Source organism: Gobius niger (assembly GCF_951799975.1).
Source record: "Gobius niger genome assembly, chromosome: 7".
Classification (NCBI taxonomy): Eukaryota; Metazoa; Chordata; class Actinopteri; order Gobiiformes; family Gobiidae; genus Gobius; species Gobius niger.
In genome coordinates this window covers 14,076,554-14,097,585 of record NC_136858.1, presented here as the reverse complement: position 1 = coordinate 14,097,585, position 21,032 = coordinate 14,076,554, and the positions used below count along the sequence as shown (strand labels likewise).

The following is a 21,032-nucleotide window of genomic DNA, read 5'->3' as shown; positions in this document are numbered from 1 at the left end:
TACATCAATATTCTCCTAAAACAGAGCTTTGCTAAAACGGTCAGAGTGATTTGGAGGTCTGTGACAGAAGCTCATAGTAAATCAGCGGTGTGTTTGGCAGAGCCCTGCGGAGCGATGGCTGATTAGACACAGAGAAGTCAAACTCAAATGCTTTTAGACTTGAGGTTATTCCCCTTTTTGCCCTTCAACCACACTCAGTCCTTTGATGTCAGAAACTTTGCGTTATGAAGGCTGGCTATCCGATCGAGAATTGAGACATTCAACTGAAAACCAACAGCTTCTTTTAACCTCGGACATAAAAGTGGGATCCCCAACTTAGACGTCCATGTTCAGTAGAAGCCCACGTCCCAGTGACATGGATTTGAGAGGACACTCAGCAGAAAGCCTAAGTACCAAATGTTGACCTGTGTAATGACAAAAGTCTTATCCACAACTCGGTGACAAGTGCCAAGAGACAATGGAAGCACTTTACTTTGGGGAGTCTTGTTTCTGGAGCGCTCAGTGAATATCAGGTTACTCTACTGTGGTCATGTGCAAGTATGTATCAGGACGCTTGATTTGTTATGACAGATTTTCTTCGATCCATTATGCTGCTCTTAGAAAGAAGAGGTAATGCCTGGCTAAGACATTAACCTTTAACAGTTGGCGTCTAAAACGTATAGCTCAGTTTGGCGAGTTCTGAAGGAGACATAAATCTTTATTGATGACGAATGACATCAGAGAGTATTCCTGTATCTTGAAGCAGATGGACTGGCAGGGCTGAGAGTGCAGTTGACTTGGGAGAGGGCTTTAGAGAGGGGCAGCATGGGGATGTTGTGGGACATGATGAGATCCACAGATGTCGCCTCTGTCCTTTCGGAGTATCTAATGAGCAGCCTGTGATCGCTTCAGGGCTGGACAGAGGGAAACGGACTGTGTGGTCGTACTGTTTGGCAGGAGATATCTTTCATTTTAGAATCTTAAAGTAGAGATGTTGCTATAAACAAACTACAGTGGGTTCTGAAAGTTTCCAGACCTCTTTAATTGATTAGTATTTTACAATGCAGCATTTGAAAAGCCAAAATTATATATATTTATTTTCTATTTGACAAAATCCGACGCTGATTACCTGAGAATATATTTGTACTTTTTTTTGCACATAAAAGCAAAAACGTCCACTGTGCAGCTTCTATATAAGCCTGGGAGTAGATTTTAAAGCCTGATTGCCTTTATTTATTAAATTATTTATGTTAGTTTATTATTCAACATAGGAATGAATGAGGGGGTATGATCATCTACTGAATACACTGTATGTTCAAGCAGATGGCAAAAAATGGCTATCCCAGTTTAAATAGAAATGTTATTTTGCAGGAAGTCTAGTGCATTATTGTGCCGGGTTTGCACATAAATTCATTTGATTGTGGCACGCTCATTCATGGCACCTCTAAGGAATTAAGAATCACCTCATTTGGTTAAAAGTGGCTGCCAATCAATATTTTGCAAAGGGCCCTGGCATATATATAGAAGGTAGCATATCCTTTCCTAAAATATTTGAAATCTTAATCGGGTCAAATCTATTTTCGGTTACAACATGATAATTTCCATTGTTCAACAGAATATTTAAGAAAACAAAAGGTAAACCCACGCACATGAAAAAAAACTTAACCACACAAAGTCTACGGGATAAAAAGGACATGCAGACAGAACATGCACAGTGACGGAAACCACCCGGGGTGTCCACCAGGGTTGTTCAATGGGTCCACAGCTGTTTGACAACACAGAGCTCAAACATCGTCAAGAAAGGACACTGGCTTCATACTGCTCTAATCCTTCGCTGCAACTGTGAGATTTAAAGCGTTTCAACTCCAAAAATGACTGTTTGAAGTTCATAACTTCATATTAGAAATCTAGCAATTAATAGCATCGCATGGACGTCTCGGTGAAAATTGTGCGTGTCAGAGTTCAGCCAGGGTTGAGAGGCTAGTGTCTCTGGGCTATAGAAGCATAATGGAAACCACAGAACCTCAATGCAGAGTGAAGAAGGCCAACACTTGACGGCTGAAAGGGTAAGCACTGTCAGTTTGAGTTTGTGGGTCTATTTTATGCTGATACAGTCCTCCAACAAAGTAACAGTGATGAACATCACACTGTAATAATAGCTCTCAAGTTAGGGCTCAAATTGAAATCACAATTAATGGTCGGAATTGGCATAGCGCAAATTTTTTAAATTATGGATTCCTGCAATAGATTGGCAGTTTAAATACAAGTCCGAATTCAACTGTTCATGCACAAGCCCAATTCAATTCCTGCCTCAAATGACGTCAGATGAAACCAAAAAGTCCACCAAGTGAAGTATCGTGACCTCATTGTTTGTGCGCTGTGTAATCAAGTCAAGATTCATAATCTCCCAAATCTCATTTCCAGTCTTTTCATGCCGACAAATTCGCGAGCGCTGAACCCCAGTGGCAATAGTACAGTGAAACCACATGACACAGCAGTTCTGCATGTGTCGACTGTGATTTGCGAAAACTCCCAACGTGTACTCATGCGGCCGTTCAGCGCCGAGTCTTTGTAATCTGTGTACTTAGCGGCTATCTTTTGATGACTGCCATATGTGCGTACTGTCGGTTTATCCAAAAAGATGGAGGGGGAGTGTGGACGGAGAAAATAAAGTGTGTGGGAGAAATGCGTACACAGTTTTGACAAGGGCTTCACTCAGCACCCATCTGCGCGCCTCGGCTCGGGTCGCCGGCCAAACATAACATTTCATCAATCTTTTCTCACTGACAGGCACGCATTATCAAACAAAGGTTTTTGTCTAATGCAGGGCTCTGCTCATAACTCCTGGAAAGAGCAAAGATCGGTTTTCAAATCGATTGAGGAAAGAAAGTATAAATGACGTTAGACAGGAGAGAAGTAGATTTTTGGCCTCACTAACCCTGAGACATGAGCTATCAGTAAAGTTTGAGCCACAAAAAGAGGAAGGCACTTTGGTAGTTATCTTGATCAGGGCTGCACAATTGGATAATGAATTGCTATTAAATAAAGATAGCTATTTGCTAATCACAAAAGCTGTTATTATATGGAGGGGGTCCTCTAGAGAAAGAAATAATAATCTTTTTGTGTTTAGAAACCTGCTAATCCGGTAGCTCCTGTTCTGAAATGCAGGTAATTATTGTATTAGCTTTTAATTTTTCAGACTTATCCCCAATACCTATTCTCTCAGATGTGTCTAAAATGTGTTTGTATCTTTGTAGTTTAAGGTGAGACAATGCAAGTGAATAGGGAGAAAAATAGATTTAGAGAAAACAATTTTAAACTTTTGCTGTAGATTACTGACATACATGTAAATATGACAATTTTCTGTCATTGTATATTTCCCTGTAGGGGACAAAATCTTTTATTATTTTGCCTTGTTTTTTGCAGTTCAAAGCTCAATAAATGAGGCCAGGAAACAGATATGCAAAGGTCTCTCAGAAAAAAAACCCCAATCAAAATATTGTTAAGGCCAAGAGTAGAAAATCTCAACATTGACGACTACGTGAAAAATCTATGTTCTCACCTGCAGCATCTCACCTTAAGTGTTCTCTCATTAAAGAAGCTTCGTCAGTGACTAATGACGATGATTTTTTTAACCACTAAGAACAGATGATGGCTTACTTTGATGCAGCCCTAATCTTGATAATAGCTTCAAGTACATTTGACAAAACAACCAAAGCTTTACACATCAACACAGTTACACGGCACATTTCTTTGGACACACTTTCATCACAGCACCACAACCACGAGAACCCAGAGAAAGCAAGCATCGACGGAGCCAAAGCAAGCAGAGCAAGCCATAAGCAATTGAGAGCCTCCAAAAATGGGGAGCGAGGCATCCAGCATTCAGGGTGTGGGAGCTGACTGAAGATCAGGGCCAGAGTCGTGTCAAGCAGAGATGGTGCGATGGCCGACGATTGCGGAAGGAGGAGAGTTTGGACGTTTTTTTTTCATGGAGCGCGCAATCAATGAAAAAGCCACAGATCACGAGAAAGCATGCGAGGAGTGCAGCTAAAAATGAAAAAGAAATAAACGAGTAAAAGCGTGCAAAACAAAACAAGAGTTTGAAAAGACCGCTGTGATGTACTTGACGAAGAACGAAACAGTACTTTTTTTTCCTTAAATATGGACAGTAGGGGTTTCATGACTATTGTTGAGTTCTCTAAATTTAGGACCAATCTTCACTCTTAACATTAGTCACGAAAGCTCTAATTGTTTTTGTATAAAAGTGCAGCATAGGATGTTTAGGGACGGGGCAAAGACAGACGACATGAATGGCTGAGGAAAGGCTAAGGGTTAAGGGCAGACAAAAAACAGAGGTGCAGATGGACAGAGAGGATGACAGCAGAGAAATGGGCATGTGCGTCCTAATGGCCAAGGTCTCCAGTCGTGCAGTGTGACTTCACATTATAAAAGATCTTTACTTTTCTTAGCTGTTATCAACCCCCCCTTTTGTATCTACATCTTTAACTGCGGAGGGGGGTTGAGTACTGAGTCACACAACCACACCTTGTCTGGATTTCAACTTACTTTCTGCCTCGTGTCGAGTTATAACTCCCTCCGTATTTCTTCCGATTAAGGATGAGAGCAGCAATTTCTGGCACGTAGCGAGCAAACATGGCCTACATGCATGGAACAGAAAAGAAAGAAAAAAAGGCATGCAGAGAGGGTTCTACTGCACACATAAAAAAAAAACAGCAGAACCGTCTGAAAATACTTACTTTCGCCCATTAACCGCACTATAGGAACCACCATATTTCTTGCGGTTTCCTATTAACTCTATGATTTCAGGGACGTAGCTGGCAAACATGGCCTAAGGAGAAGATAGGAGACAGAAGAAGAGACTAAAAAAAGGGACTAGTATGCTAGTAGTAGCTGCTGCAAGCATCCCGATTGAATAGAAAACGCCACTTTGCTTTCGTTAGTATGAGAGCCGGGAGACAGCCATACGGAAAGCAAAGAGAAAAGAGCGGTGTGCAAAAAAATTGTCCAAGCCCCAGTTATGTTTAAGTCGCTCCAATTTCTTTGTCCAAGATCTTTATAGATTCATCCTCCAACTAGTAAAAACCTAAGTGCCATGTTTTGTCCAACAAACACAGACAATGGAGCAGGCTGATTTGAATAGGCCTACCTGATGTTCCACAGCTGCAAAGCGCATTAAGACTCATTTGCTGGGCTTGGGAAATGAGCTGGATGCGTTTTTGCAAAGGACGCAGAGCCTGTGATCCCACTGTGCTTTTTTTTAATGACCTATGAGCGATGGACGGGCTTTACTTAATCTCCCCTGACAGCGAATGCAGCTCGCGACGATCCTACACATTTACAGTAGGCCAATAGGCGTCTCTTCTCCTATAAATACATACTTAAGTCATGCTTAGAAAGAGTGCCCATAGGCGTCTTAGGCAGTAAGGTTGAATGACGTGACTTTGATATGATCCCTGGCTCTAAAATACCTCCAGCCTGGAGTCATTATTCAAGCGCTGCTGCTGATAGGAAGCAGGGCCTAAAGACTTCCAGAGCTCTCAGCGCGGGGGGAAACACGCCATCGATCTCCATGGCCACGACGCGCCACACGTCCACACAGCTGGAGATCATCATTACGTCATGAAAGCGAAAGTAAAAGTCTGTTCTTTAAGGGGAGAAGTTGAGAGTCAACAGTGCATGTACCTGTGCATGCTGGCAGTCAAACGGGGAAAAAGCAGCTTAAAAGGTAGAATCTACAGCATAAAGCACCTCATCCATAAGAATAACCGTCGCCCTGTGTCTTCCTTCGGAATTTTGAGCATTTCTATATCAAAAGGGTGTGAAAAGGTTGAGTGGGAGGCTGCTGCCACTGTGGTAACAGTCGAGCCGGGCCTAAGCCTCATCCGCCTGCTCCCGTGTTTGTTGGAAAAGTGGGAGAGGACACGGGAAAAGGGAGGTCCTGAAACCGCAACTGCTTCTAAAAAATATTAACCACATTTTAAGACAATACAGTAGCTTGTTACTCTATTCGGACAACAAATAGGGCTGGCACATAGGGAGTAGGGAACGGAGAGGCACAGATTACAGACAGGATACAGGGGGTTAACTGATTTAAATGTATATTTCATCGGGGAAATATAGTGGGTTCAGGAAGTGTTCTTTTCCCTCTTTTTTTATTCCTATGGTGTTATGTCGAAGTCTGATACTGAAAATGCCATATTCAGGTTTATAAAGTGGCTGTACTTTTCTGTATTAGGGCAATGCATATATAAAGTATAGATAGAAACTATGAACATGAGCAATGGAACACGTCAGCAAATGTTGTAAATGCTTGAAAATATGTGCAAATACAGCCTATACACTGCAAAAAGTAATTAACTAGATCAGTAAAAACATCTCAATTTGAGCATAATAATCCAAATTTTAGTTGTTTTGACTAGTTAAGAAGTTGTTGGGCATTTGTCCTAGATTATTTCACTTGTTCTGAGATGTTTCTGACTTGTTTCGATACATTTCGTCCTTATTTCAGGTCATTTTCTTTGCCAATGGGATAAGAAAATTGGTCTTATCTCATTGGCAATTTTACTTTCTTATTTCAAGCGAGATTTACCCTAGAACTGGTCTGAAATGTCCTCAAACAAGCAAAGTAAACTAGGTCCGATCAGAAAAAGTGTCTAAATGACAAAAACAGGATACATTTCCTCAATTCAATTCATTTACTTTTTGCAGTGTACAAATGTTACCTTACAAATGTGCAAAGTTAGTTTTAGTTATGTTTTGTTCCTGATTGAGTTAGGTTTTTTGACTTAAAAATAATAATTTTTTGTATCAAGACTGCCACATGAAACAATAAAAATAATCAAGAGAGAGGTCGGAACGCTTTCTGAACCCACTGAACAGTATCAATAATGCAGTATAATCTAAACAACATGAGTCAAAATACATTCCTATATTGAAATTCTTTAGCAGTTCATAACAGTATTTCAAGAAGGGGGCAGGCAGGGTTTGGTCAAAGGGGCAGGAGAGTAAAGGGGAAATAATAAACATTGTAGTATTTTTTACCAAACCGCCCAGGATGAAGAAGACCATGAAGAGCCGTCCCAAGGTGGTTTTTGCATAGACATCCCCATAGCCCACAGTGGACATCGTTACCATCAGCAAGTACACACATTCCCAATAGGAAAGCGACTGGGAATTTTGGAAGTTCTCCCAAGGATCCCCTGAATTTTCCACCTACAAAAAAACAAACAAACTGGATTAGTGAGTATCCTTTATCCACTCACATGCTGTAATTGCAGCTTTAAGGTGTGACACGGCATGTAAATTAAAAAATGCCTGCAGTATCTCCCCTCAAATTATAACTTAATATAATACAATAAAAAATAGTAAGAGAATAATAGCATTTACATTGCATTAAGACATCGTTAATTTGAATGGTGGATATTCAATACAAGGTCGGAGGCTGCCATCTAGTGGTAAACAAGTGCTATATCACGCTCTGCGTATACACATACGCATACACTGAAAGACGTCTGCGTGGTTAATCGTATTCTGTGCATTTACTGGGCTACCACAAGTGATAAATATACTAAAATGAAATACACACAAATTAGCCAAAGCTGTCATTTTTTTGTGTGGGTGAATCTGCATAAAAATAAAGATAGTTTATTAACAGTAGGTCAGTTGCTTTTTTGTCATCACGTTTTTGCTAGCTTAGCGTTTGTTGGCGTTATGTGTAGTCGTGTAGTGTGGGCTAACTAGTAAGCTAGTATGAGGCAAAGTACAACAAAAATGGGCAAATAATAGGCCTAACAGTGTTTCCACAGGGCATTAAAAGTAAAAGTAAAAGTCATTAACACAAACAGCCTTAAATGTCATTAGAAAGCATCACATTTCATTCCATTATACCATAATTAAATGGCTTAGCTTAAGTTCATAGAAAATAAGATATACAGCCTCAACCCATGCAACTGCAGTTTTTTTTCTAACTTCTGTTGTGGCCACATTGCTTTAAAATATCAAAATTCCTTCCCAGTCCTGTTTGGTGGAAGTTTTTTACCTTTTTTAAGTGATGCCATGAAGTTATTTGTGTAGAAAAATCCCCTCTGTAAATAGTCGTGTAGGTACATGTACAGTAGGCCTCATTAGTACTTAATTGCAAACACCTGTGCTGCGGAGTGATACTCATGTGCTGTGGTTATCTGTACGGTATGGCTATATTTTAGCATAGCCTAGTTTAATTGTTTTCGGCAGAGCTTTCGTTCCAGTAGCTTAAGCATTGTGTAACTATTTTGAGTTCTGAACCCCCCCCCCAAAAAAAAGTGTCCTAATGTCCACTCACCAAATGTATGAATCCTGCTGCTGTGAGCCATGTGCTTATGAAGATGGAACAAAGGTTCACCAACTTGATAGAATTACTAGACAGAGAAGACGTTTACAGATTAATAGAGGTTATGCTTGTCATGTTATAAAATAGCAACAGAAAATGATGTCTGCAATGTTATTCTTTGATTTGGAACTCAATATGAGGTTCTATTTCTATCTAGACTGAAATAGAAACATGTGCATATCCTTTAGTTCCAGCATGTGTCTATTCCATCTGTTTTTAGAACAGGCCTGGAGCTTACCACATAACCAAACTACTATTACCATTATACTAAGCCTGTTGTTGGTACATTAACAACAACTACTATCTACTGCCAATAAGTAAACAACGGGAACATAATTAAACCAAGCCAGAAACGAATTTTACTTAAACAGTCGAGTTTGCCTCTTTTGTCAAACTCAAAATAGTGGCTCAGACAATTTTCAATATTTTTCCAGATTACCTTTGGCAGAGGTTTACTAACATCATAAGAATTTGTGTCATTTTATAGGTCACTGTAATGTTTGTTCCTGATGCTAAAACATATATTTTTTAATGCATGCCAATATATATAGTATACATAACGTAATAGACTCTTTGATACATATTCTGAACTATAAGAGCCACAGGGTTGCCAGGTATCAATGGCCAAACCTGGCCAAAAGGATCTGAAAAAACACCCAAATCCTACAGATATACAGCGCAGCTGGAATATCCAATGTATCTTACAGGTTTACAGAGCCACTGTGCCCCTCCAGTGTTGTGGGACTGCGCTCCTCTCTCCCTCTCACTGACAGAGGAGCTCTGGGGGCTATAGATTTGAGGTTTTTGAAAGTGTGCTTTTTTTTTAAACAATAAATAAGCTAGAACTAGACTATTATACATGGAAAACAACACAACCAAAACCCGCAGATGCTTTTTTTTTGCATCCACGGAAAAACACCAAATTCAAAATAGGCAACTGTATTGTGATGAGAGGTACGAAAAAAATGTTTAGTCTACCCTTTACAGACAGATCTACTATACAGCAATATAATATAATATAATATAATATAATATAATATAAAAAAATAATAGGCAGAGAGTTGTATTTGTTTGTAAACAATGCAAAACTACATACATTTTTTATCTTATTGCAAAAATGTTATATAACATGATATAACACTGCACTGGTAACACAGTGGCACAGCAGTTAGCATTCCCCGGCCAGATGGGGCCTTTTTGTGTGGATTTTTTTTTTTTTTTTTTCTATAGCCAAACTATGCAAGGTGCCTAGGCCCCCCGCAGCTGCAAGGGCCCCACATCTCAGTCAAACTATGGTGTTGTTACACTAATTAATCAGCGCGTTGTTACAGGCCTATTTGTCTCAAAGACGAGATGAATCCACACGGTTCTCATGCACGCAGTTACTTACAGTAACTCCAGTTCTCTGTGCACTGTCTAAAACGAGTTGGGCTAATTCTCAGTGGTCAGACAAAAATAACAGTCAGGTGCAGGTTTCAATTAGTTTTAAATCAGTGGTTCCCAAACTGTGGGTCAGGGACCAGCAGTGAGAGAATGTGACCATTCACCATTTTGAAAAGTTGGGAAATAGACGACTAGTAGCCTAGTCCTAAATCCCAATCTCACAGTGGCTTAGCGGTTAGTGGAGTGGTTCAAACACAAAGGGCCAGGGCCTGAATTGAGTTCCACTCCTGCCCTGTACTACTGCACAGTGGAACCGTTTTTGACCGTAAATGGGTTCGCTCTTCGTCGAATAATCGTGGGATGCTGTAGACCCCGTGTGGATTTTTGCTTAGGGCCCCAGAAGGGCCAGCACCGGCTCTGCTCCCTGTTCCCGAGTACGTTTTCTCCGGGTACTCCGCTATCCCCTACCACTAAAAACATGTACAATAGGCAAGAAGGAATGAGAGTGTGTTGCCTCCGTCAGTCTGTGGGCTGTGGCTACAATGGTAGTTTACCGCCATCGAGCATGAATGAATAATTACTGTGTCAGCGATTATAATCTCTGATGCATAAAAAACCAGCCATTGTCCTGCCCATGTCTTCTGAAATTCTTCTTCTCTTTTCATCGCTCAACTTCAGCTAATTAGTTGATAGTTGATAGATATCTTTTGAACGCACAATAAGGACTCCAGCCTTTGGACTTGGACTTCTTACCTCGTTTTCAAGATATTCAGAAACTGTAAGATTTCGGAGAACTGTATCAATCTCAGCGCTCTCAGAAACCTCAGGCCTGTGGAAGACAAAAACAGAGAAAACAGCAGTGTTAGTCTTTCGTTCTAACGTTGCACAGGCGTCCCATTAAAATTCATTGAGGCCACACTATGCGAGGCACTTTCAGGTCCGGCGCTTATTTATACATTCCATTAAGTGAAGTTAAGTGCGCCCTACTTTTCCTTGTGGCTCTCCGCACTCGGGGATTATCAAACAAAGCAACACCTGCCTCATTGTCTTTTTACATAACGCCGTTGATCCCGCGGTTCATGTGTTAGCCCATGTCTGTTGATGGTGTGTACAAGAATAAAAGGTGACTTCTGGACTGATTCACATATAACCAGGGCTTTGAAAAAAAAAAACATCTTACCGTGTGTTGGAAGGTTTTATTTTGGCTGGTAACACATTTAGACCAATTGCCCATTTTGGCTGGTTGGACGTGGTCAAGATCCCCCCAAAACAGTCAAGATGGAAAATGTTTGCTCTGCTCTCAAACTCTGATTGCGAACGCCTGAGAGACCACTGTCTATTATTTTCGAGTTACGTCAACGAAAACTCGCAAACACTGGATTCAACTGATCCAGCAAGCACCCAAACAACTCCCTTCACGCGCGACCTTCGCTAGATGTTCGACCTCGCTTTTAGACCTACATTTCTGTTGTTCTACTTCGGCGTTCACCAAATGTTGCCATAAATAAAGAAATCAGATCTTAATTTGTCAAAAAAGGTAGAACCACATTTTCGATCGTTCCCTGTCCAGACATGACACCGATCACATCAGGATGGAAAGCTGAATATGCCGTGCAGACTTTAAGCATCAATATACTTCACCCCAGTTGCTCAGGACGTGCATGCAGGACAACAGGGAGCGGATCAGGCGAGCTTGTCGGGTTTGCTTCTGCCTGATACGGTAGCCATGTTGGTAAAGATCTGAACAAGACTTCTTTCTCCGCCAAGACTCTTTGGGGGATTCCGTGTTGAGTTGGCTCTGCGTACGCCGGTAGATGAGCAGCCTGGGAGGAATCATTTTGGGCTGTCTGCTAATCCTAATCCAATCACGGGAAAAAAAGAGAAAGCTTCCGATCCAGATTTTCCAACGATTTCGAGAGTCCGCTGCCTCGTCAGTCGTCTCCTGAAGGTGTCAGTGAGTAAAATGTCCGCCCTGATATACATGAATTCCTTTAAAAAAAAAAAAAAACTAGCTCTAATCCGGACAACCCAAACAGATTTTCCCTGGCTGTCCCCAGTTGACTGTTTCCTCATGAGCCTTTTTCACTCATCCGACACACAAAAGTCTACCCGAGGGATTTAGCCGTGATGAAAAACAAAATGAAACTAATGCATTGTCAGAAATATAATCCCGTCTCACAAACAAGTCTGGAATATGACGAACAAGTAGAGCATACTGCAGCGATGTTGTAACTTCAGAGCAGATTAGAATAAATTGATTTTAGGAAAGGGAGGATTACGCTTGTGAGTGGAATAGGTCTAACACGTGCTGTGGTCATAATGGAATTACCATAGACAAGGGTCATTAACGAATGATCGAACTGTTGAAACTGCCTAAGTAGGAAGGCTCATGTTCTGTTCAATGTCATCAGTCAGGCTATAATCTGAAAGTCCACTGCCTGGCCATTAAAAAGTCACCACAAAACAAAGGACACACGCTCTAATATTTGGTCAGGTAGGCGGTTGATCTCATGAACCTTGACCTGACCAACTACAGCAACCCCAAATCCATGTGGACACTTATTTTTTTCTCAGTGGGACTTTACCTTTTTTACAATAAAGGTCGAATAAACACTATTCCTGGCACTTATAGCCTTAGCTCGTCAACACAGTCTGATCAAACCATGCACCTGCAGTAATGACTACCACATGCAGTTTACCGTGTGACCACTAGATGCTGCTAAATGCCAGGAATTTCACATCCTTGAGCTGAAAGTAAAATGACAATCTGGCAGCTACACAAGTGCATTTCGGATTATGGAGCGAAGCAGGGTTTTCTCGAGAGGATTGTACAAGTAAAAATGAGTGAAAACTAGGTAAGGTTGGTCATTTTGAATGCACGTTGAAGAACATATATTAGGAAAAATGGATTATGTATTCCAATGCCAGACACAGAAAGCCTCTTTACATTGGACACATTTGAAAAATGTGCAAATGTAAAGCCTTTGCAGTTCAAACCGAATATTGTTCTCCTAAGGGGAGTGTAACCTGGTAAGCCTGTAGTTTAGAACACTACAAACTGAAATTTTGAACTGAGAATGGGTCCTGTTTACAAATAATGAAAAAAGCAACACATAAGATTCAAGTTGTTAGTTGTGGAATAAAACTATTTCGAACGTCCCAATTCTTCACAAGGATGAATTTAAGCCTGTTTTTTTTTAAAGCATTATAGAGCATTATGTCTACCACAACAACAAAAAACCAGGAATAGATCCTAAATATCATTCATTTGGTCAAATATTACACAACCTGACCAGAAAAAAAATGTAAAGTTGCCAAAAAGCAGCATTCACTGTGGCATTATTTTAGCTTCTGTGTTGCATCTTCACTTCATATACAGTGCCTCTCGTTAGTATTCATACACCTTGAACTTTTGCACATTTTGTCATGTTTACAACCCTAAACATAAAGATTTTATTTTTATTTTTTAAAAAGCAAAAAATGATACATTATTCTGTTATTTTTCAAAAAATAGATAACCAAAAAGTGGGACTTGCATAAGTATTCATACAGCATGAATGAATACTTTGTGCAACCCCCTTTTACTGCAATAACAGCACAAGTCTTTTGGGTTCTGACTCTACAAGATTAGCACATATAGAGACTGACATTTTAGCCCATTACTCTTTACAAAACAACTCAAGCGCTGTCACATTAGAAGGAGAGCGTTTGTGAACAGCAGTTTTCACATTATTCCACAGATTTTCAATAGGATTTAGGTCAGGACTTTGACTGGGCCATTCTAACACAATAATATGTTTTTATTGAACCATTCCATTGTAGATTTATCTTTGTGCTTCGGGTCATTGTCCTGCTGGAAGGAGAATCTCCGCCCCAGCCTCAGTTCTCTTGCTGACTCCAGCAGGTTTTCCTCCAAAATTTCCCCATATTTGGCTCCATCTATGTTCCCAACTATTCTTACACTCTCCTCAGTCCCTGCTGAGGAAAAGCAGCCCCACAGCATGATGCTCCCCCCTGTATATTTTAAACTGGGGATGGTGCACTCAGGACGATGAGCAGTGTTAGGTTTGCTCCATACATAACGTTTTGCATTTGGGCCAAAAAGTTAAATTTTTGTCTCATCTGACCAAAGCACCTTCTTCCACATGGAGCTGTGTCCTCCATATGACTTCTAGCAAACTTCAAACGGGATTTTTTATGGCCTCCTTTCAATAATGGCTTTCTTCTTCCACTCGTCCATGAAGGCCAGATTTGTGAAGAATACGACTTATAGTTGTCCCATGTACAGTTTCCCCCAGCTCAGCAGCAGCACTTCGCAGTTCCTTCAGAGTTATCATGGGGCACTTGGTTGCCTTTCTTACCAGTGTCCTCCTTGTTCGGTCTTTTAGTTTAGGTGAACGACCACGTCTTGGTAAGTTGGCAGTGGTGCTATACTCTTTCCATTTCTGAATGATGGATTAAACAGTGCTCCGGGAGATGTTTAAATCTTGGGAAATCTTTGTATAACTTAACGCTGCTTTAAACTTCTCCACAGCTTTGTCCCTGACCTCTCTGGTGCTCCTTGACCTTCATTATGCTGTTCAGTGACCAATACACTCCGACCACAGCTCTGAGGGCCTAAAAGAAGAGCTGAAATTATTCTGAGAGTAGATTACACACAGGTGGCCTCTATTTAACCGTTAGGCCAAGGTGTGAACTTTCTGGAGTCATTAGGAATGTTTTAAAGGCAATTTAATGCACTCAGAAAATGCTGTATGAATACTTATGCACGCCCCACTTTTCACTTTTCTATTTTTTGAAAAATAACAGAATCATGTATCATTTTGCTTTCACTTCACAGTTGTCTGTTACTTGTGTGTGAACGTTCAGTAAAAAAATCTAAATAAAATCTTTATGTTTAGGGATGTAAACATGACAAAATGTGCAAAAGTTCAAGGTGTATGAATACTAACGAGAGGCACTGTACCATAGAAATCCACCCACGCAATTCCCAAAACACATCTGTCCTATTTGTGCGTAAAATCTCAATGAAACTCTCCCCCACATGCAGCGCGAGCACGTGCCGCTGAGAAAATCCCTTCACTGCACGCACGTGTCCAGCAGCCAGATGCTCATTCAGAAGCTTTACATCCCCTTTACCAACCCGCCCACGCCGCATGCCCACGCTATATCCCTCCTCCATTCAGACTTTTTCTATGGGGATATGGGCTACTTCTTGTCTCGTCACATGGCCTGGCCCGGGGGACGTTTTTATCAATCAGCATCAGCGGACCCACACACGTAACCAGCCTTCGAATCCAGCCAGGAAGAGATTAGTTAACGGAGCGCCGGACGCCTTGTGAGCAAAATCAAAGGGTGGAGAATCAAAAGCGTGCAAGTGAGATTCCTTTTGGTTTGATTTACAGAAAAGAGAGCGTTGGGGATCGTCCATGAGGCTCAATAGATAAACCAACAAAAATGTCCTCGGGCAAGTAGCACATCCAAACTTTACCAATTAAAAAACCGCCTTCAGAGTCTCAGCTTTGGAAATACTAATCTGCATGTATGGATTTCTCTATGGTACACATGAGCGGGGTCATGTGACATTGAATTAGAGCGAATGTGCCCGAAGCATGTTAGAAGAGGATTCCACGCTGACAGGGGAAGGCCATATATGGTAAATGGATTCACGCCAGTGTCACATAGTGTAAGCCTCTTTCTGTGGGAAAACACACCGTGTAAAAAAAAAAGAAGAAGCACTTCCCTGCCTGGCCGCTAGGAGGCAGCAGCACCGTAGGATCTACAATCTGAGACCAGTTCAAACTGTTAAGACTGCAGCTACTACTATTCTGTATATACTAAACATGACTTTAGTATTGAGGTAGTGCAAAAATAGATGCTAATGCTGTTAGCCTAGCGTTAGCAAAGCCAATAGTGCCTATCTTTTGTTGCAATGTGCATGCTTATAGTTGTGGGCTAAGCGTTTGCAGATTGTTAGATCAATTTTTGTAAACCGTTTGTTTACCTGCGTAAAACAAAGCGAGCAGATATTACCATCACATTAACATTGTAAGAGGTGGTATGTGATAAAAAGATAGGCCAATAATGTTGAAAATTGGGCATAAAACACTTTTCTGCTATCCAACATGTGTGACGTCAGCCCCTGAATAGAAACATAAGCAGTTGTGCTGTATTTATTTGAATTGTACATAAGCCAAGGTGTACGTTACCTTATAATCATGCAATTACAATAATCTCAAACAATTCAATGTACTCCCTGTTAAGAGCCTATCCCTAGTTGCCTATCCCCATCAGTCCACACACTTGCTATTCAGAGTCACCAATTCTGCTAATGTCTGTGGGAGAAAGTCTAACTAACCAGAGAATTGCCCTGCCTTATTGACAAATGAGGTCCCAAGAGGCGATATGCACACGAGCGTCACTTCCGAGTGGATCCACAGTCGGCACTTGCTCATCCTGTCTCCATTATTTCCCTCTGAGATCTTGTCTAAAAAAATGAATTGCTCAAGATTACATGGCAGTTACTGGTGGACAGTCACCAACACACATGTTAAAGACATCGCGTCAGGAGCAAGGAATTCACCGGAGGAAACTTCCTGTTCTTCACGTTAAGTGTTTTTGTCTTGAAGCTAACGGCTAGCACTAAATAAAAATTAAAATAGCAACAAGATTCAGAAACAAGCCTGCTCAAAAAATTATCGGTTGTTTTGTGGTGTTGTTTTTTGATATTAGCCGTTAGCTGTGAGATAAAAAGTCCGACCTCGAATAACACAGACGTTTCCTGCAGTCAAGAATTTACATCCGTTACATCCATTTTTAGCACATAGCGATCGGATCAGTATCTCACTGTCCGTGATGTTTTCTTGAACTATTTGTTGATTTGTGCAAGAAAGCGCTATTTCTTGATGGGAAAATAGTGGGAGAGGAAGGATCGGGTCGTCTGGAGATCACTATCGGAAGTCATGTGTAGGCATCTGCGTGCATAGAGCCTACTATCAATTATATAGAAAGTAATGCACTTCACAGTACTAGCTTCACCCCATTCGTGTCTTTCAATAGTACCATTAACTGCTGTACTATAAAAAGACAAGCCCATTCAAACTGACAGCCCGATGGAGGCACTGGCATTTTCTCAAATAGCCAAATGCTAATTCAACAAGGACTCTCCTGGGACTTTAAGCGCACTACAGTCGGAGTGGTTAAGGGAGATTAATTTCTTTCTTCTTCTTCTTTTTTTTTTTTCCAAGAGGAAGAACTCTGCGTGCCCTTTTGCATTAGCCACACAGCTCTGCCTTGCTCTTAATCAATGTCCCATTTGTAGAGGCAGGGGAGGTTGAAACGCATACAGCGCACAGTATAGTTTGCCTAGTGCAGTGAGTGGGAGGCCTCACTTCAGCGGGACCCAGGTCAAAACCTCTATTAGTGAACTTTTGTCATGCGGCCACACCAGAACTACATGTGCACCGAGAAAAAGCGGGAAGGTGGAAGTCTATGGGGTTGGGTTCGTATGACGCCACGGAAGAGCCTATCCACGGGCGAGGCACGGGATTCTGGTGCCTGCTTTTGCCTCCTGTTGCTTTATGGAGTAGGGAATAAGCGTTTTGTCGATGAGAGGACTTAAAGCCACATACTATAATTTATATAGTCGATGGACCTGATCTCTAGCAATCATCCATCGCCTTTCTTCAAAAATAATAAAATGAAAAGCTGTCCATCCAACTGAAACATCACCCTGTCCTGAAAAGTGAACCCAACCAATATGACACAATTGCTAGCTGTTTATTGCAAACAACGCTGGTAGAAGAAACACCTAACTTAATTAAAGCAGCGCGGGTTATAGATTAGCTCATTGGTTACTGGAAATCTATCCTTCCTGGGAGGAGAGAAAGCACGGAGGGACATCCACAGGGGCCAGGCACCGTTATTATTAAGACATTTAAAGAGTGAAATGGAGAAGGATGATGCAAGCATGTAAACAGGCGACGTGTTATTACAAACACGTTTCCCTGTCCCAGTCCAATTCAATATGTTTAAAGACTCCACATGAGAAGTGGATCTACTGTAAGCTTCAAGCCGTATGTTTTGATTGGCAACATTGTTATTTGCATTCTATTCTCCAGCAGTATCTTACAATTGGACCTTTTGAATCAGAAAGTTTAATTTAAATGAGGATTAAGGTTGTGCATTATGCCAAATCAACTTACTTGAGCTATTACTAAAAATCTGTGCGTGCTTCAGTACACCATCTCCAGAGCTCAAAACGTGTGCCCTTTATTGCTACGACAGCTCGTCTTAATCTCGTTCATACGCCTTTGTCAGATTTCCGACGCTCAAATTGTCTCCACTGTGGAGTTTTGCATGCGTAATGGTAGGGCTGGACAATTAATCAAATTTTAGTGCAATTGCGATTTTAATAAAAGACAGGAGAATTAGCCATTCTGGGGAAAAATTCCGGACTGCTGCAGCGCCTGTCAGATCAAGCCCAGGAAATCACTCAGACAAAGAAAACAGAAAGATGTGCGGCCCGGGAAGAGGATCTGCCGATCTGATGTAAAATCAGCCACAAAGTTGCGCTAAGTCGTCAATGGGCAAAACAGAAACAGCGAGGAGCTGCCAGAGGACCAGGACGGGGATGAAAAGTTTACCTTTGAAGAGGAAAACTATCGCTTTTGCTGGCAATCTGTTTGAGCCATCTTTAATACTTATAAATGTGCTGTTTACTAGTATTTCTTTATGTACATTAAGTTGTTAGTAATGTGTTATGTGCTGTACATATATGTATTCAACGCACTATGTATGCATATGGATCTAATAGAAGTAAATATAAAAGAAAGGGTAAATGTACAAAGGTCAGACAATAGAATCCCTAAAACATCACCACAGCAGGTATACTGTTCTATTTCTAACACTCTATTTAAAAACAAAAACAAAGAAGAGAGACATGTGGGGCACATTTCAAAAGCAATAAATGCTATTTCAGTGCTCTTTTATCCACAGTGCAGTTCTAGCAATCCGTTTCAAGCCTGTAAGTCCGGACATGTAGCGGTGCAGAAGCAGGATATTAAATGATCACAGGTAATTATTCAGGGGAGAGCGTCAGAAGGCAGAGCCGGGCCGTTTCACTGTCTTTCATCATCCCCATCAAGACACAGCTCTGCAGAGGAGGAGGCGGCTGCGCATTACATCACCAACAGCAACCGCCGTCTTGCTAATACAGCTGGTGTCAAATTGAGTTAAAAATGTTCAGTTTGGGAAATACATGGGTGTGGTGTAGTTTGTAAACCATCGTTAAGTGTGGTTCAGTGATTTGAAATCGTGTTTTCCTTTCTCATTCCTTTTTTTTAGCTCTCCTTCCAACTTTAGCTTGTGATAAATGGAGGCTCGTCCACGATACAGCAGACGTTTACAGTTTAAGGCCACTATAGCACTGGCAACCCCCTTCAATCTATTTTTTTGTCCTATTTAGTTCTGTTTTAGTCCTATTTTGTGTCTCGTGTCTAAAACTGGGCTTACACTGTGCAATTTTAACCGCAATTTTGGCACAAATTTTGATGGGAAGGGAAAACAGAAAAGATAAATGAGGAAGGATTCAGTGACATTGAGATATTTTTTGGCTTCTTGCGATATTGCTTCATTTAACCTTGCAATAATGATAACTTGCCAATATATCATGCATCCCTGATTTAAAACACAAAGTCGTGACAAATTATATACAGTTGAACATATGAACAAATAAATACATAGTCAATAAATAAAACATTTCAGCTTATGTAAGATTTCCTTGATTTAAGATAGCTCTTGAATGCTATAGGTTGGATGTAGGAGGAAAAGAAGGAGTAGGAGAATCCTATCCCTCATCTTTTCTGTTTGAACAAAAATATCTTTTAGCGTCAACAGGTGTCTAGCTATTGAGACCTCCGATTAGTGATTTTTAGCTTGTCAATAGCGGCTTAATAGCTGTTCATTGATTCTCTGACAGAGTACATTTGTTTAGAAGCTTATCTTAAGCTAGTAGCAGTTAGCGAGGATGGGTTGGGGGAGGCGTGCACAATCTACCCACAAGCTACATTGGCTCTATATCTAGGCCTTTGTACCACACTGACAAAAGTAGGTCATTATGTAAGGCAACTTGGGGTATTTTCCCATTCAGCGACTCTGCTGCTACAAAACGTGCATCGTTGTTGAAAAGCTAATGTTCATTCACTCGTCCAAGTCTGTGGATATTTGTGTTTTGTATATTTGTACATACATACCCTACCTTGGTAAAAATGTTCCACTGCTATAGGCACCTTCGCCCAGTATAGGTGCCTATAGCAGACCCTATAGGTTTTCGGAATAAATTCAATCCAAACGGTTTAATTCAGAACATGGATCTCGTTTCTGTCACCTCTTTTGTGGTTTCACTAATTCCAATTTTGCTTTGATTGCGATTCACTCTTGCCGCTCACCCACTGACTCAAGCCCGACTATTTTGCCGCGCCACTGAGCTTCCCTGCAACATCAGAGCAAACCCAGCCCTGTCAGTTCCAATGATGAGGGGAAGCTGAGTGCCGCCCCAAGCCATGAGGGGGGCCCCGGAGACACAATCTAAGTGAATGAAGAGACAGTGTGGAGGAGGAGGAAGAGAGTGATGAAAGCCCGGGTGACGTGTGCCGAGAGAGTGAGGGTGAATAAAAGGGAGAGATGAAAAGTCTTGATAAAAAAAATAATAAAAAAAAGTTTGGAGAAAAAAAAAAAGAAAGAAGAGAAAGATGGAAAGTTGCAATCCTTACCGAGCCAACTTCGGTTTAGGTAGACGGAGACGAACACAGGAGGAACGGTGAAGAAGTCCACCACTGAGTTGACCTCTAGCCAGAACCACAGCTTGTCGTTGGCTGCTATAAACTGCAAGAAAAGCATAACATTTGATCATATTATTGTTATTATTAGTTTACTTGTTGTCTTGGATTTGTATTGTGCCTCATCAAGATTCTCAAAGCACTTTACATTGCTTTTATTCAGTCATTCATCACACTCGGTGGTGGTGCGCTACTGCCTCGGGGCTTTCTGACGGTAATGTAATAATAGTAATGGCTTACATTTGTACTGCGCTTTACAAGCTGACAAAAGCACCAACACCAACCACTCACTCAGACGCTGCATTCATCTATAGTGTAGATAAGGCGGGCGAACGCTCCCACCAACTGAGCCAATTTTGAGGCCTGGAAAGACGCTAAACTGTTGTGGGAGATGGAGATTTTTTTTATTGTGTGTTCAGCCAAAGTACTCCTTGCACACT

General features: G+C 41.1%; 1 protein-coding gene across 14 annotated transcripts in view; it reads right to left on the bottom strand.

Annotated features, from left to right (window-relative positions):
• Nucleotides 1-21,032, bottom strand: part of LOC306965446 (calcium-activated potassium channel subunit alpha-1a) — a gene marked incomplete at its 3' end in the record, with an annotated part of 143,428 nt that overhangs the window by 47,541 nt on the left and 74,855 nt on the right. For all 14 annotated transcript variants that reach the window (XM_079559874.1, XM_079559880.1, XM_079559877.1 and 11 more), the window contains exons 4-8: nucleotides 20,527-20,638; nucleotides 10,508-10,583; nucleotides 8,324-8,399; nucleotides 7,045-7,215; nucleotides 4,740-4,831 (exon numbers count right to left, since the gene is read on the bottom strand). In XM_079559874.1, coding sequence (XP_079416000.1) covers nucleotides 4,740-4,831; nucleotides 7,045-7,215; nucleotides 8,324-8,399; nucleotides 10,508-10,583; nucleotides 20,527-20,638 — 527 coding nt within the window. The remainder of the gene's footprint in view (nucleotides 1-4,739; nucleotides 4,832-7,044; nucleotides 7,216-8,323; nucleotides 8,400-10,507; nucleotides 10,584-20,526; nucleotides 20,639-21,032) is intronic.